Source organism: Neovison vison, chromosome 2 (assembly GCF_020171115.1).
Source record: "Neovison vison isolate M4711 chromosome 2, ASM_NN_V1, whole genome shotgun sequence".
Taxonomy (NCBI): domain Eukaryota; kingdom Metazoa; phylum Chordata; class Mammalia; order Carnivora; family Mustelidae; genus Neogale; species Neogale vison.
In genome coordinates this window covers 43,993,400-44,010,909 of record NC_058092.1, presented here as the reverse complement: position 1 = coordinate 44,010,909, position 17,510 = coordinate 43,993,400, and the positions used below count along the sequence as shown (strand labels likewise).

Below are 17,510 nucleotides of genomic sequence, written 5' to 3'. Positions count from 1 at the left end.
CAGCACAGGGATGCCTTCACTCCTCTAAGGGACCTCTCTTCCCATCTGCATGCACCCAGCCTATACGCCACACATCCTGTGGTGTCCCGCGTGCTTGGCCATGTGACCTGTGTTGAGTTTCACTTAAGAAAGGCCGCATCCTTGGTGGTTTTGCGGGTGGGCTTTGTGCTGCTACACGCGGAGGCCTGAGTATTGGAGTGGGGCGAGGAGGGAGGGGATCGCCAAACAAAGTTGCATTTTGCAGCCTTGTAAACCAGGAGGGGCTGGCCAAGCTGGTGGGAGTCCTGCGGTTCACTGAGCATTTGGTTTTATTCAGTTCGCTGGTGATTTCTGTTTATTTATTTCTATTTTTATTTATGTTTAAGATTTATTTATGAGAGAGAGAGAGAACACATGTATGAGCAGAAGGGGCAGAGGGAGAGGGAGAGAAAATTCCAAGCAGACTCTGTACTGATTGTGGAGCCCAGTGTGGGACTTGATCTCAGAACCCTGCGATCGTGACCTGAGCTGAAACCAAGGGTCAGATGCTTAACCCGCTGTGCCACCCAGGCACCCCGGGGATCACTTTAAAAGATTGAAAATGAGTACAAAGGCCAGGGCTGGGGGGATCCCATGCTAATTTGTGAGTGAGGATAGCTGAGGTTCCCTGGGTGGGGGTTGGAAGAGAACACCTTGCAGGGACCATCCCCCAGACCCACACTCGTGGAAGGAAGTGTGACCACTTGTCCCCTAGCACAAGATGCTCTGAGATGCGAGATGGGAGGTCCTGGGAGCTTGTCTTGTCCCTGCTGTTCTTGGAGCCCCAGGGGACTTACTGCTACAGAGAGAGGAAAGGGCCCGGCACCACATCTGGACTTGCCACGTGCATTTGTCTTCTACTGGTGTTGGGTGGGTTAGTGGAGGGTGCGTTGGGATGCTCGGCACTAGCCAAGCGGGGGGGGGGGGTCACTGCTGAAAAGCAGATGTGCTAGTGCGGACCGCCTTTCGTTGGAGGGCATGTGGGAGACCAGCCAGCTGGGGCTGCAGTGCAGGGCAGGCTGAGGCTCTGCGGTGAGCCCCGGACCTGGCTGGCTTTGTAACCACCGTGGGATCGTAAAGAAGGCCTACTCTTGAGGGAGAGGGTTGTGGGATCAGTCCTCCTTGGAACGCTCCCAGGCCATGAACAGAAATACCATACTTTGCAGGGGACCTCGAGGAGCTTCAGGCAGTTGTCTGTAGGCACCTTGAGCTTGTCATGTTGACTCTGATCCCCGAATCTTAGAGGAGGCAGCTGGCTGCAGTGGGCCCTGCCACCCAGTGCAAGGCCTGTTTTCTATTTAGAAAAGAATTTTAAGTTATTTTTTTTTTTTAAAATGCATGAGTTACCAAACTGCATGCCTGATTTGATTCTGTTTTTTTTTTAGTCCATGTACGTATGTGTATTTAGATAAATGTGGGTGAGGAGGGCCTGGGCCAGTCGAGCTCAGATGTCAAGGCTATTACCTGCGGGCTCTGATAACAAAGAGGTGTCTGGGTGGTTTTTAATCTTTGATCTCTTACGTGTTCTTTAGTAAGCAGAAAAGAGTTAAAATTCGGAGTCTTCCAGAAAGAGGACTGTCCTCCTGTTCATGCACTAGCTATTCTTTCCCGTCTAACCCTGCCATTGGATGCATGGGAAAACTGAGGCTCCCAGCAAGGACCTGAGCCCATAGGGAGGTCTCTGGCTTCAGAATCCTGTGCTCTTTACTTCCCTGCCCTAGTGGGAGGTTCCATCCCTGGACCCCCCACAGCCCTGACAGCTGTAGGCTGTGCTGAATATCAGGGGCTTTTGGTCTGGATTTTGTGTTTTTAGAGAAAACTCACATGAGACGCTTTGCTGAGTGCCTTAATGGAGCTCTAACTCAAAGCTAGAAACCGCAGGGAGAGGCTGATTTCTAGCAATCTGTACAGGCCTGGCTCTAGATGGCCAGGTTTGAGCAGGTCTTTGAATAATAAAAGTCATAATCATTTATTGAACACCTGCTGTATGCCCTCCCATCTCAGAGATGGGTATAAAACAGCCCCTGCTCTCAGGTGTGGGGGTGGGAGGAGGGGGTCTGGAGGACTGGGTTCTGTGAACCACAGGTAGTACTTAACCCTTTCGTTGCCTTGTAAATCTGTTGCTGCTTTTCATTTCCTTCTTTGTACTTTTTTGCCCCTTTGAAACTTTTCCATTATTTGCACATATTTCTTTCATAATCAAAGAATAGCAGTATCTGTCATAATTCAAGTTCATTATTTTGCTTATGTTTTCTGCTGGATGAGGCTTTGAATGATAAAAGTTGTCTCCTCAGCTTCCTGCTACCTTAATCACTGCTAATACGGCTTTCCTTTCATTGGAGGCTAGCAGAAATCTGTCCTCCCCACAGATGTCAGAGAATTGCACCATCCACGGTTACCCCAGCCCTGCATTCAAAGGACCATGGACCCTGCACCCACCCACCCACAGTTCCTAGAACCATGAACTTACTTCTAATTTTGTAGGAAAAGGAACTCTCCAAGGGAGGGAGACTTGTAAGTCATGCTCCTGGGTTCAAATTTTCATTTAAAAGTGTGGGGTATTTTTCTTTCTTTCTTTCTTTTTTTTTAATTCTAAGATATCCTTATGTGATATCCTTAAAATATAAAGAGCTCTTATATATCACTAAGGAAAAAGTCAAATATACCGATAACAAGGAACATGGACATCTTTCCATAAAAGTAGATCTTTAAGTGGCCAGCAGAGACCATTTCAAAAGGTAGTGACCCAAAAAATAGGTTCGAATACAAGAGAGGCACCATTTGGTAACTGTCAGAGTAGCAAACACCATACTTGGTTAAATAATGTTACCTCTGTATAATACTAGATTCGTTAAAAACTCATGTTTTCTTCAGCCGTGTAATGAGAGGGGACACGCTCTTGACATTATTTAAGAAAACACGGTCACTAATTTTCTTTTTCCTTTGCTGCGTTCTATAAAAAGGAAGCGTATATGAAATGATAAACGCTAATTTAAAGAATCAAGTTGGTAAGACTTTCCAGATCTTTCTGTAAAAACAGAGCACGGATCTGGGTTGAAGGCTGGAGAGGAGTAGATCCAGACAAGGAGGACAAACGGGAGAGGGCTGTGTTGAGCCCACTCTCCTCACGAAGACGTTTGTGTCTCTGTCAGGCGGGGTGCTCGTGTCCATCTAAGAGGCTGGCTGGGGGTTCAGGGAGAGAGAGGGCAGGCGAGTGGCAGGGAGTACCCAGCCGGTTTCTAGCATCAGGCCCAGTGGCTCCTGACAGGCATGCCACCTGGGGCCTCCCCAGTCAGGAGCTCCATCTTTCCTGTCCTCATCCCCTAGACACGTTGGTGCCACATTTGTTGAATAAAACATTTAGTCAGTTTTAGCAAGACAAGGTTTTGCTTTTCCCGGTGTCGCCTACTCCTACCTTCCCGGTAATTACTGTCGCTGCCCCCGCACCTGCTTGACTGCGGGATTTGCACAAAGGTGTGAGTCATTGGAGAAAGACCGTGTCCTGGGAGGGCACCTCAGTTTGAAGAAAGATGGCATTTCTTCTCCAGATCTGTATTCACGTATATGCATACATGCATTGGGGGTGTGTGTGTGTGTACGTATACATGTATATGAACTTTCTTCTTTCGGTAGGAGGGTGACCTCTATGAATGATCTGATGTTTGGAGGGACAGGTGGGTGAGAATGAGCCAGAAAACTTCCACTGAAGAGTTGGAGGAGAAGGTCATGTCCACGGTGAAACCCTGATCATGACAATGGAACGGTAGAGACGTAGGACAGGATTTAAAAGCACAGAAAGAGACCCAAGCCTTTGTCAGGATTTTGCCTCTGGATTTCAAATGAGTGGGGCAAAATCGTACTGAGGCCACTGCCTGAGAAGTAAAACCTATATTCTGTACCAAAACAACTTCCTGAAGGATTAAAGAGTTAAATGGAAAACCGGTCTCTAACAAAACTTGAGGAAAACGTGGGTGCCTGTTTACCTCCCTATGATTTTTCTTTAAAACTTGACTGCCCCTGCTTCCAGGGAATGATTGTTGGCTGTAAATCCCAAGGTTTCCTTTCCACAGACCCACCAACCAGAGATTATAAAATAGTGCAGCTAATGGATAGCCTGGCATATTCCCCCAGGTGGCCCTTGCCCAGATAGTAGTGGGGTGAGCAGGGTGGTGGGGGGGACCCAGACAGAGGCAGTCTGGCCCCTCATCCTCCTGAGTGGGGCTCTCACCTGAGAATGTGGAAAGACCTCATTCGTGGTGTTTGGGGTTATTGGTCACACATGACAAGATGGTTGGCGAGAGAGAGTTGCCTGTCGGTAGGCAGAAGCATTTGAGAGGTTGGGCTGGCTTGGCCAGTCCATCTCCACTCCAGTCTCTTTAGCGGGGTCTGCTAAGACACCCAGTGCCTGCCCATAGTGAGCCCTCCTTGCTTTCAGATTACCGAGCTTTCCTGGTGCACAAATATAGGCCATTCTGTCCCATGATCCTCCACAATCCCAACGAGCAGGCAGGACAATGGCGACCCCCAGTTTGTACAGGAAACCATCTGGAAAGCCACGCGGCTTGCCCACGGCCCTCTGTTGCTGGTACGGGTAATGGCCCTGGAGCCCAGATGCAGGGGTCCCCGGGGTTGGGGGGTATCTGTTCATCTTGCCACAGCCAATGGGATTCACACATTACCTCATTTCCTTCAGTCACAGTTGGAAGTTAGGACTTCTGGTTCCTCTTTCCTGGCTGAGGAAAGGGAAGAAGTGAATTCTGCTGCATTTGTAAGAGAAAAAGCGGCCTCCTTCTGTTTCCTGACCCCAGGGGGCTCTCTCTTGTCCCAAAACCCCAGGGGGCTTACTCTTGTCCCAGAGAACAGGTCAGAGCCCTGGGAGGAAATTGGTGATTGAGTCTCAGATTCTCATTGCGGGGTATGTGTGAGGTTGGTGACATGGAAGTGGAGTAAGGGGGTCCTGCAGGAGGAGTGGGGGTGGTGTGTGTGTGCAGGGTGGCGGTGGGGTGGGGGCGTGTGTGTGTGTGTGTGAGACTTGCCCCATCAGTCTCACCCTGCCTGTGTGCGTGCAGGCCCAGGTTCAGACACACTGACCACATGGCAGGTGGGACACAGATTGCCTGGAAGGAAGCCAGGCTGGGGAGAACGTCTGTTCACTCCCTGGAGGCATTTGCTGAGGCAGATGTACTAGGTAAATGCTGGAATAGCAGCATTTAAGAAGAAAAGTGCTTCCACTCCCTGTGCTGCACGGCCCATCTCATCTCTTGTGGCCCCCCGAGACCCTGATGGGCCCAAAAGAGCCCTGCCCTCCTCAGGCTCTCCAGGGAAGTTTTCCAATGGGTCTCCCTGTTCAAGAGGCATGCAGCCTCTTGGAGGGGACGCAAACGTTTATAAAACCTCCTTCCCCCCACTGCCCTGCAGGGACCCCATAAAGCAGCTGAATGTGTAAGGCAGGATGTCCATACAGTGGCAACAGCTGCCGGGCACTGTGTTCTGCGGTGCGTGTGCAAAGCGGTAGATGATGTTCTCCCATTTTAGAGATGAGAAAACAGAGGCTCGAAGAGTTCATCATTTGCCCAGTGAGAGACACACCTGGGAGGATGATGTTTGAGGAGGGTCTTCGAAGGATGTGGGCAGACCGGCAGACTAGGAGAATGGGGGCAGGGAGGGGGAAGGGGTTGGAGCTATACGTCTCTCAGGGTGGATCCCACCTCTCACTCTCCCACTTCTTGTCTCCACAGAGTGCAGCAGCCGCCCCGAGCCCTGTGCTTGGCAACATTCCCCCCAACGATGGGATGCCAGGAGGCCCCATCCCGCCAGGTTTCTTTCAGGTACGTGCTGGGCCCCCTCGGTCCCCTTCTCCTTAGGCTCTAGGCCAGGCCCAGGTGGGCAGGAGGGAGGGAGAGAGAAGTAAGTAGCAGCTCAGTTTGCCATGGTCTAAATACAGTTGCTTTGTGCTGGTTCCAACCCCTCCCATCCCTTTCTCCACCCCTTCCAAAACCTGAAGAGGGGAGAAAGAGATGGGAGCAGCCGCCCTTCCCACACCCCCCCCCCCCGCCCCCTGCACGTGCTGTGTCACTTCATGCACGTGCTGTGTCACTTCTGCTAGAGTGGGTTTTCTTCACACCATCTTCGAAGGCACAGCACAGCACAGCCCATCGGAGAGGCAGTGGGGAGCTGTCTTTTATAACAAAAGGCTTTTTTTTTTTTAAATAACAAGTAAACTGTTCTTTGTTTCTGTTGTGTTGCTGCTGTCATCGTCATTGTTTACTTTGCCTGTCCAAACTACAAACCTTAGGCGTAATCTAAAAAAAAAAACAAAAAACAAAAAACCCACCATCCTGGCAGGTCTCAGAATCCTTTCCCTCTGGTTAACCACTTCATTTTTTCCGAGTGCAATCGCAGTCGGCATTCCGCAAGCATCTGTGCCCGTACTCCGCCCGCAAAAGGCAGGGGCACATCCCACATGGGGTGGGAGTTTGGTCTCTTCCCAAAGACCCCTTGTCAGCCTCTGGGGGCTTCATCTCCTATCAGGGTTGGGGGTGGCTGCCGGGCCTCTCTGTGCCTGCTCCTCCTCCTATCTCCATGGTTCCCTGGCACAAGGGATAGGGGGTTTTTCGATTTTAAGCAGGCTGAGACCGGGGGTGCCATCTCAGAAAGGAGTTAGCATGCAGGGCTAGAAGGAGCTTCTCTGAGTGTAACATTTCATTCATTCAGACCTGTCTGTGATAGGGTTTGAGAACCTGCCTGTGTTCCCCACCCTTTTGAAAGGCTAACACTTCCAGATAAGACTATGGAAAGAGCTGTCATATAGAAAAGAATGCCGGGATTTGTCTGTGAAGCCCAAGAATTCAAAACTGGGAGCACTGAGACAAAGTCCAAGGAGAATTTTGCTTGGTTTGAACCAGAATTCCACACCTCTTGCTTCCAATGGTGAGACGCAGACTGCGGGAAGCGGGGCTCCCTGTTACTAAGACATCTAAGCTAAAGGGGGAGAAACCCCTCTTAGGGATGTTCAGGGGATTTTCTCCCCCTGGGTGGAAGATGGCCTAGGTGACACTTCTCCCTTGTAAGATTTCACATTTGAGTTGATCTTGACTCTAAGGAGAGAAGGGTTTGGACATGCTGCTGACTGTCCAAGGAGTGAATCCGTGAAATTTAGGTGTTCCCCAAAACCAGAAAGAGCAGGTTGTCCACCATCAAGATGGTGGTGAGGGGAGTCATAGAGATGGCGGTTGAGGGCTTTGGGTGGCCACACATACATCTGTATATGTTCCCAGCATGTCGCCCGAACTGGAGGCTTATCCTGGGGTGGAAAGGGGTACAGCTTCAGAAATGGGGTGCGTAGGCTCTAGGTTAGACCAGACCAGGCATTGCTTGGGGCTTGGCTTGACGTAAGCAGGAAGAGGGGCTAGACGTGGAAGAAATGGGACATTCATAACGGACCCAAGAAAGAAAGGAGGCAGACAGGCTTTTGTCCTTTCCCCAGAGGGTAAGCCCAGGGGCTGCTGTCTGTGATGGGCCTTCATGCCAAGGGACAGCCATCTTCCTGGCCACTGCAGGTGGGTGTCCTGTACCTGGTTGGTCTTTCCCCCAGGTGTTACCTGCTTTGGCCTTCTTTCCCAGGCTCACACATCCTCCTACATGAGGCCACGGGTGCACCCTGGACACAGTGCCGTTGTGGCTTTCCTGCCTGGTGGACAGAACCCCGGTTACCGGTCTCCACCTGCGTGTCTGTTGAGGCTGCTTGCTAGCGTCTGAGTGCCCAGTGCAGGCTGCTGTGGCGGGAAGAGGTGGACAGTAGCCAGCTGCATTTGTTAAATAGGCCGTTGACTTCTATTTTGGCCTGAGTCTGGGGCTAGGCAAGGTCTGCCTGATAATGTGGGCAGCTCATAACTTCCTGCTTTGGTAGAATTGTCCATGGTTAAGGCCTAATTCCAGACATACTTCTCGGGCCCTCCCCTGTGACGTTCAGGGGTGTGTGGTCAGAAAGCCCAGACCGAATCCTGTCCTTATTTGGCCACTTCCAGCCACCATCAAACAGAGGTAACTTTTGGATCCTCTTGAGTGGAGGTCTTTTCTGAATCCCAGTCAGGATGAACCCACCAAGAGTTGGGGCGGGGGTGGAGGGTGGACATGGAGCCAGGGACCTGTGTGCCCCAGACTCTCTACTTCCTGGGCGACTTTGTCTGACTTTGTCCCCGCCATACCCTCCTCAGATGAGGACATTGTTTTCTAGTCAGGTGAATACGAAGGCAGAGGAGGTGCTTCCTGGCTGTGATCCTGACCCCCTCGGGCTGGGTCAGTGCTGAGGGGAAAGGGTATCTCTCTGGAAGGAGGTAGTGACTGCCCATTTCCGGAGTAGGCCAGCTCACGACCAGAATATCAGCTATCAATGCGGCCCCTGCCTCGGCTCTCCCACCGCTGCTTTGCTATTCGAAGGGAAATAGAGATGCTATCGGGTTTAATCGGCTGCCAACAATTGCACTTCTTCCCCAGCTTGGCTGCAGTCTGCGCGGGCAGCTCTGTAGCTGAGGGGGTTTTGCACCAGGATAGCCGGCTTGGGTTGGCTGACTCAGCTGTGACCAGATCCCGTCCCCTGGTGGCCGGCCCAGTTTTCACATCAGGACTTCACCCCTGGTTGGTGCCAAGTTTCGAAACCAGTGGGGCCTCCCAGGTGGGTTGGTGGGTAGATAGTAGCTGTCTACCCATCCCCCCAACTCCAGCCGTACAGAAAGGAACACAGGGGACTTCCTTAGACTGCCAGGCTGCGAGGCTACTCCTGGGGTCGGAAGGTTTGGCCATCCAAGCCTTAGGTTCCATCCATTGGCTTTTCTTACTTAGTGTTGAGGGGTCCTGTGGCACGAGATGTGTCTGATAGCAAGCTGAGGGCTGGTGGAGAGATGGTTAGGACCTGGCCTGACCATACCTCACAGTATTGGAGAGTATTTTGGGGTTCTTGGGGTTACGGTAGAACTTAGCCAGGACGTTCTACTTCTGTGCATTCCTTGTAAAAAGACACCTTCATCTTGGCATCCCCAGCATCTGGCATGCATGAAGGACCCGGGGAGAGTTTGAACTGAGTTTATTCGTGCTGCTCACGTTACCAGGAGTAGAGCCCCGCCAGCCCCAAAGCTCTAGATCCTCATTCTGTCCAGGCTTGGAGGGTCCAGGGGCCGTATGCATTCTGGAGTGGGGAAGGATACAGAAGATGAGAGCCTGAGGACACCTGTTCTAGTCCCCTGCTTATCCATACACTTGCTGAGTGACCTTGGGCAAGTTGCTCGCTGTCTCTGGACCCCAATCTCCTTGCTAGTAGATAAAACAGGGTGGACCAGATGGTCTCTGAGGGCCTTTCCAACTTGGATTTTCTGCTTGGGATCCAGATGGGTTTTACATAATCAAGCAGTGGCATTTTTTTTTTTTTCCATGCAGCTTAAGCCAGTTGGGCTGTACATCTGGCTGACTCTGCTTAAGTTTTGGCCAGGCCTGCTGGTCTGAGTGGGCCCCCTCCCAGCCCCTTGGCCCTAAGGTAGTTCTAAGGGAGGTGCCCTTCAGTGAGGATTTCTAGGTCTAGAGCTGGGGAATGGCAGGACGGCAGGGGTCACGAAGAAGGGAGCACTGAGTACAGACTGTTTTTGTTCTTGTTTTGTTTCAAATTCCAGTGATTGTTTTCAGTTATGTCGTGTTTTTAGACGTGTGACTTACTTTCATTTTGATCACCGCGCTTCTGCAGAGGGGAGGCATGGCTGACTGGGGGAGAGAGACTGGGAGAGGTGACTGACCTGCTCAGTAAGCAGCTACGGGCCATAATCGGGGTCTCAGCCCAGGCTTGCTGGCTCGGGACCTCAGTGTTCTAACTCAGTGGTCAGATGCATGTCTGGTTGTCTAGAGAGAGAATAGAGAAAAGGAGGGAAATGATGGAGGGAGAAAGAGAAAACTCGAGCCATCGTCTCTAAAAAGCAGGCAGTGTTTCTGCTCTGGTGCCGGCCCTGATTGGTTGGTGGTGGCTGCTGGACCACTGTTGGGAGTGATTCTAGAGCCGTGTGTGGGCTCAGCGGATATTGGTAGGCGTTGTCTGCCATGAACATGCAGATGTAGATGGTAGTATGTGACCTCTGAATTTGCCATCCCTGATCAAGGGCAGACTTTGTATAGATGCAGAATGGATTGTATAGATGCAGAATGGAGGCCCAGAGGCAGATGGGACTGTGGTTTGTGATAGCGATCAGCCCCCTCTGTGAGGGCATGGGACTTGACTCTGGGCAGAACTGATCAGTCCTGGTCTGTCCCCAGGAGCACCAAGCCTAGCAGAGAGGCTTGATGGGTAACATGCCCTGGAGCAAGAAATGAAGGGGCCTGCCTGCCAAGGGGCTTCCTGGAGGCCACATTCTGGGGTGGGGTCCCAGTGACGGGTAGTATAGGTAGTTGCTCTGTAGGAGACATGGCTGGAGAGTTTGCTGGCAGCTTTTGCTGGACCTTGTGGAGAACTGTGGGCTCCGTCCAGAGGTAATGGAAGCCACTGGAGCACCCTCGTCTGGATAACGCCTGGGCCAGGTCTGTGTTCCTGAACAGTTCACTCTGCACTGGCTCTGTCCGCTCTTTGGAGGCGGGAACCTAGGGGCAGACCACACTGAAGTTGGAGACTGGTGTTGCCAAGATCCAGTCAAAGGGTTAAAGAGCAGGTCTTCTCTGGAAGAGACAGTCTTGGGGGAACCCAAGCTCCCTTTGCCAGAAGCTCATCATGTTCTGCTGTGAACATCCCTAGATACTTTCTGTTGTAGTGGGACACAATAGGGGTTGACATGTCCCGTCCCCTGACCTCCCCATTCCAGTGAGTTCTCATTCTGGCCAGCCGAGCCCACCCACCTCTGAGGTCTGCCTCCAGAGAACCCTCCCCACCAGTTAAGGAGGAGTGGAGAGAAGAAGCATAGTCCAGAAACCTAAGAAATTATCCAAAAATGAGAGGGAGAGGCATGACCTTGGACCTTGCCTGTTGAGATTATAGGGAGCACATGCCTCATTTTTTGCAGAAGTAGCCAAGGTTTCTGTGGGAGAGGAGCAGCCTCAGGAAGTCTCTGATGACTGACTTGGAGTGTCTGAAGTTCGGCCACATAGAAGATACTCAGACCAGGGGTGCCTGGCTGCCTCAGTCAGAAGAATGTGCAACTCTTGATCTCAGGGTTGTGAATTTAAGCCCCACGTTGGGTGTTGTAGAGATTACTTAAAGAAAGAAAGAAATCTTTAAAAAGAAAAAAAAAAAGATACTCAAACCTGCCTCCTCAGCCCTTCGATCTCAGATCCTTCAGAGAAAAGAAGAGGGAGGCCAGTTTGAGTCTTAGGATGTAAGACGGTTCTACCACCTGCCTACTTAAAGTAGTGAGCTCCCTGGCACTCAGTGGTAACCAAGTAGAGACTCTGCCCAGTAGAGAGCCCTGGGGACTGAGCGCCTTGGGGTGGGATGGTGTGTTTCCAGGGAGGATCAAAGCCCAGTAAATAAGGGCTTGGCGGTGGTGGCCGCTTAGGCAGTTCCCAAGAGCTGGGTCGAGTGCTGTCCATTTCCTGCCTTCCTCTCTGGCGGCAAGCAGGCAGCAGCACAGTGAGTTGGCATTCCTCTTGCCAGAAAGCTGCAGCGGCAGGAAAGACCTCTCTGCTGACTAGAGCCAGGGTGGGACGAGGAGAAGCTTGGAAGAAGCAAACCACCTTGTTTGTGTGGTTTTCAAAGCCTGCAGCAAAGGGAGGACTTGGTGGTGGGGGATGGGGGGCATGGGTCCGCATCTGATGGATGGTCAGTCTGAGGCCAGGACCTAAACCACGTGAGGCCCAGCAGACTTGCCGGTCATCCTGTAGCCCATTGGCCAGACATGGTCTCTAAGGCCACAGTGACCTAATCACGCAGCCTCAGTGAGCACCTTGGATAAAAGAGGCAGCCCTGTACCCGCCCTCAAGGGGCTCACAGTCTGGTGGAGGAGGCAGGGAATGATTACACCAATAGTCCCGTACCACAGGGGGCAGGCGAAGGAGCATCTGGCCTAACCTGGGGTCCATCTGGGAAACTTCCCTGAGGGGCTAGCCTAGAGGAGTGAGGTCTGAGCAGGAGGCAATGGATGGCAGGAGGCCTGGAGAGATACTTAAGCTTAAAGACAGGGGAGCCATGGAAGGTTCCTAAGAAAGGAAGTGACCGGGTTCCAGGAAGACCCAGTAGCCTGGAGGGGCTGGACTTGTGGCAGGCTGCCATCGTGTAAGTGTGGATTCCAGGCTGTGGTCCCGGGGGTGGGGAGTGGCCAGGCCCTGGGCAGCAGTGGTGCCTCAGTGCAGTGGCCTGTGCCTCCCTGCCCTGAACTCACAGCGTCTTGCTGGATGCAGGAGTGGGGAGAAAGCAGAGCTGGGGGGTGTGCCCAGGGTTCTGACTTGCACTGGACTGCGGGGTACTGAGAGGCTGTCATGTGCCTCCTACCCTGTCAGACCCTTCACTTTCGAAGGGAGGGGGCCTGGCATGTGGTCCTGTGGCTGCCCCCTTGCCCCTTGAGGCCCCCAGCCCATGCTCTCAGGTCCTAAAGTAGACCTGTCTGACCTCCTGTTGTAGTTGGTGGAACACTCTAGATTAGGAAAGGTATCCCCATGTGTGATTCCATTTGACCCTGGGAGGTAGGCCTGAGAGCTAACAGCATTTCCACTCAGGATGAAGAAACTGAGGCTCCCATTGGCCAGAGTTGCTCAGGGAAGATGGGTGTGGACCAGGTGGTAGGCTCTAGAGCTTCTCGATGAATGCCCTGTCTTGGGTGAGGAGGAGCAAGTCCCCTCTCTTTCTGGGCCCCACGCTCTGGTCCCTGACCCTTGCCCTGGCTCCATCACTGAGAGTTGGTTGGGTTGGTCAGGGAGTGTGCCAGTACCTTCAGGGGACAGAAACACCCCTCCTCCTTGCCCCTCACCCTGCTGTCTGCCTCCAGACTGACAGAAGGCAGGGTCACCCCTGCTGAGAAGGATTAGACAGGAGGCGGGGCACCCCCAACTGCTGGGCGCTGGGCTGCCCCCACCCCAGTCCCACCTGTTCCAAGTCAACAGAGTGCCCCCAGTCCCGCAGCAGCACCCCCACCCCCCCAACAAGCCAGCAGTGGCTTTAAACCCAAAGACTCCTGCCCTTGGTGTTGGATATCCTGGTTTGAGTCTAGCCCTGTTGCCAGACTGCTGGGTGTCCTTGCAGGGCCATCCTCCCCTCTCTGGGCCTTAGGTGCCTTAGAGGACCCTGGCTGCTGGGAAACCCTGTCACCTGAGCTGTCCCCTGGCCCCGCCATGGACCCACACACAGCTCTCCCCCCCCCACCCCCCCACAGCCCCTCAACAATTGCCTGGCCTTTGTGGCCAAGGCAGGAGAGAAGGTGGGGGGAGGCTTTTCTTCTTGCCAACACCACCTCCACAAAGGTCAGGCTGTGTTCCCGCCCCACCCGGCAGCCAGCCTGGTGCCTAGCGTCTGCCCAGCGGCAGAGTACCGCTCCGGGGCTCCTAGCAACCGCGGACAAAAGGTTACTCCTGACGTGCCAGGCTGCCGGCCCCCTCACCCTCCCTTTGGAGAGGAAAACAAAGTTGTGGCCTTGACTGGCGCGTGTGCCTGTGTGCACGCGTGCGGGCGTGTTTGTGTCTGTCTGCACACTTGGGCCACCTCTCCGCCCCGCTGACAAACGTGAACTCCGCATGTCGCGCCGTAACTCTCGCTGATGAAATGGAAAGTTGGACATAAATCAGTGTCTGCCGCCCTGTTAGCTACGCACCAGCAGCCAGTGCCTGGGAGGTTTGCTCGGTAACAAAGCACCGGGCCTCTCCGCGGGCCTCGGCTGCCCCCTAACGCGGAGCCAGCCCCGCAGTGGGGAGCCCAGCACCAGGGAGCCCAGCCACTGGTGGCCTTCGCCTCCCTGCTGAGGACCTCCCCTGCCACAGGTCTCTGCTCCCTTTGCGGTGAAAGGAAAGGGAGTGCTTTCCAGAAGGACCCTGGGACCTGGGAGGCTCGCGCTAGTTCTTACTGCTGCTCCTAAAACCCCTGGAGACCCCAGGGTGTCCCCTCTCTCCTCCTGAGCTGTGAGCTGATTTGGGTCTGACTTTCAGGGATCCCATTGTCAAAGATTGGTGTCAGCAGCCCCTTCACCCCTCGGGTTTTAAAAGCTTGGGCCGATTTATCCTTTTCCCCTTTAGTCCTGGTTTTTTTACTTTGAATTTCTCTTAGATTAGATTCCCCCCCTGCGTCTGGGAGCTGCTCTGCCGTGTTGTCCTGTCCCCTGTCCCAGCGCCATGACTGGGTCCGTCCCCGCCCTCCCCCTGCCACCCCCGCCATGATCCTCCTGCCTTTCCAGAGGGTGGAGGAGCCCCCTGTGTTTTTGTTTTGTTTCTTCATAGTTGGCGGAGGGGGTAGACCCTTCTGTGTTCCTGCTTCCACCTTCTGTGCAGATCATGCTGAGGGGTTTTTTTTCCCTTTAAAAAAAAAGGTCACATTCCTCAGCCCTTGTAGCAGAAGAGGTTGGAGGAAGAGAATTCCAGTGGAATCCTATAATAACATGCCTTGGCATTATGTGGCTCAGGCTAGACCCCCCCTGAATAAGATCACACCACGCTGAAGGAAACTGCCCTTTGGGGAGTCTGGGCTGGGCCAAGGGGCCGGGCCTGGGTCAGAGGGCTTTCTCACATCTCGCCGAGTGCTAATTGTGAGGTGCTGTTCTGAGAGCTGGGATGGAGCATCCCATCCACAGGGCTGGTTTCGGGCTCCTGTCCTGCTTCTGCCTAAGTGAACTCCTCAGCCCGCCTTTCCCTGGAACCTCTCCCTCCCCCAGATAAGGTCTTGGAATAAATGAAGGCCCTGGGCCAGACCCACTGTTTGCCCAGCAAGCCCCTGTCTCTTGCTAATACCCAAATGGGGGTGGTTACACTTGGTAAGAGTATGGCTGGGGGACCGCAGCTTTTATGCAGTGTTCTCTCCAGGCTGGGTGCTGGGCTCCCTAACTGGGGGCCACCACATCAGCTCTGCACACAGTGCAGGGATGGGGCATCGGAGGGCAGCAGCCCTGGGAGAGGCCTCCTATGGACAACTTGGAATAGGGCAGCGCAAGGTGTGGTGGCTGTGACCGGGAACTTAGGAGGAGGATCCCTGACCTCCCCCCTCCCTCCAGTGCCACTTCCTGACCATGTGTTGGGAGGTTACCCGACCTCACTGGGCACTGGTGTCCTCAGCTATGCTGAGAGCACTCATTCATTAAATCACAGTGCCTCCTTGGCGGGGCTCTGGTAAGGACGGACTCTGCATAGAAACATGGAGCCGTGCTCAGTGCTGGTTTACTAGCCGTGGAAACATACCCGTGGGCTTTAGGATCCACATTGATGAGCACCTGGGCCCCTGGAAGCTCATCTGCCATATTCCTCTCCCTCCCCCCTCCCCCCTCCCCTCAAGGCCTTCCATCCTTCCGGGAGGCCCTGGGCTGGCACATGAGTTGCCTTGAGAAAGTCCGCTAACCCATCTGGGCGCCATTGCTTCACCAGACAGCTGGGGTGAAGGTAGCCCCAGACTCCCGGGCGCCTGTAAGGAGCCAGGAAACGAGGCCCATGAAGCCTTGCCTGGTGCCCAGCGTGGCTAAACACTCAGGTGTCTGTCTTGGGGACGCATATAGGTCTGTCCTGGGGCTGTTCTTTTCTCAGAGCTAGGGGTCACGGCGGAGCTAGGTCCCGCAGCTCGTCCAAGGGCACGGGCCACTGTGGGTGCTCTTCATCCAAGAAGGGGCTATTCCTAGAGGCTCAGCACAGCTTTGGTGGCAGTGGCGCGTGGGAGAGGTTCCGGGCTCTCTCCCACTAGAGAGACCAATGTGGCTCTTTCCCATCAGTTAAACCGATGTGTTTGGGACCTAGCAAGCAGCAGTCCCCTTTAATGTGTTACCTCACTTAATCCTGCCCTACGTGGCTTAACTCCTTGCTCCCCGGTCCACCCAGGGGGAGTTCAGGGGAGGTAGAGGCAGGGAAGCAGGTTGTATGGCCGGGAGCTTCTGATTCTCTTCCTGCCGGGCTCATTAATATGAACTCTTTTTTGCGAATTCATGTTGACTTTCCCGCCCAGGCATTTGGGTCTTTGCTGGGCATCCTGAGTTCTGTTACCAGCAGGCCTCACCTGGGTGTCATTTGAGTGTCCACTCCCCACCTGTGAAGCAGGAACAACTTCTCCCTGCTTCACCAGCTAGGACTTTGGAAATGCAGTCGGAACGAAAGGCAGATCAGAAATCCGCACCAGCCCTCCTTCCCAGGGGCTTGCGTTCAGCCATCTGTTCCTTCAGTACACATTTGAGTGACAGCTCTCTGCCCAGCCCTGCGGGCCTCCCACGGTCGGGAGGCCAAACGGAACTGGTATACAGGGGTTCATAGTCCATGGGGCTGACCCCAGTTCTTCCTATTGATGATGTCCTTGTGTTAAAGACACAGAGTCTGGGCTCTTGGTAAGATACTCACAAGTCTTTGTGATCTAAGCCCTGCTACCCTCACACCATTACTGGACCAGCTGTTGATCCCCACGATGGGCCAGGGCCGCTGCTCTTAAACCCAGCCTCTGTACCTCCAGCATGACTGCGTGGCCTCTTCTGTAGACAGCAGCATTCTCCTCTGCCTTTCTAGAAGGCTCTTCAGTCTCAGGTCAGTGTTATTCAGGAGACTTGGGCAACGTCTTGCCCTATCCTTGCCCCAAGAAACACATGCCCCGACAGTGAGTCTGATGAAGAGCCTCGTCCTCGGATCAGTCCCGAGAAACTTACTCAAGAGCGTGGAGAAGTGCAGTCAGTTCTGGGGCCGCGGCTCTACCGTTCTGGGCCTTAACCTGCCTGTGTGTGACATGCAACCCCATTAGGGGGCAGGCACGGGAAGGGTAGTGGCAAGCAGGGGAGACCCAGCTCCTGTCCCCTGGGACATCAGAGGCTTTTGGGGCAGAAGAAATAAGTGTCCATGTCAGGGGCCAGACAACTCCAGAAGAGTTGGCTGAGGTGCGCTCAGCATCAGGCTGGCTGCCGGAGGGCCGTGCCTCCAGCCCGAGGCACGGCAGGCCAGGAGGCAGCACCCTGGGATTAGGGTCCTGGGAGAGCCTAGTCAAAGAAGTGGGTGCTCCCGAAGGATTCCTTAAGGTGGGGGAGATCTGAGCCACCTCCTCTGCTGAGGGTCAGTTCCCAGACTGGACTGAGTACTTGACTCTCAGTGTCTCAGTCCTCCAGCTCTCTGGGAAGAGGTGAGTAAGAATGGCAGGGGTGGCAGACGGTGCTCCTGGCCATGACTCTGGGGCACTTCCAACAGCTCCCCCACTCCTCCCTGCACACACGCACTTAGCTGTCCCTTGTGCTTCTGTTGAGGTTTGCCCAGTTGCATAACCCACTGCCCGGTGACTCTGGGCGGGCTTCCTAAACCCCTTTCTTCCCAGAATTCTGGTTCTTTCCCTTGTCCCATCCTGTTGCTTCTGCTTAACTGAGGAAGGAAGATGAGCTCTT

The 17,510-nt window shown here is 53.8% G+C and overlaps 1 protein-coding gene across 3 annotated transcripts in view; it reads left to right on the top strand.

Annotated features, from left to right (window-relative positions):
• The window catches only part of SSBP3 (single stranded DNA binding protein 3), a 161,351-nt gene that overhangs the window by 108,919 nt on the left and 34,922 nt on the right, over positions 1 to 17,510 (top strand). For all 3 annotated transcript variants that reach the window (XM_044238302.1, XM_044238305.1, XM_044238303.1), the window contains exon 5: positions 5,757 to 5,846. In XM_044238302.1, the coding sequence (XP_044094237.1) occupies positions 5,757 to 5,846 (90 nt within the window). The remainder of the gene's footprint in view (positions 1 to 5,756; positions 5,847 to 17,510) is intronic.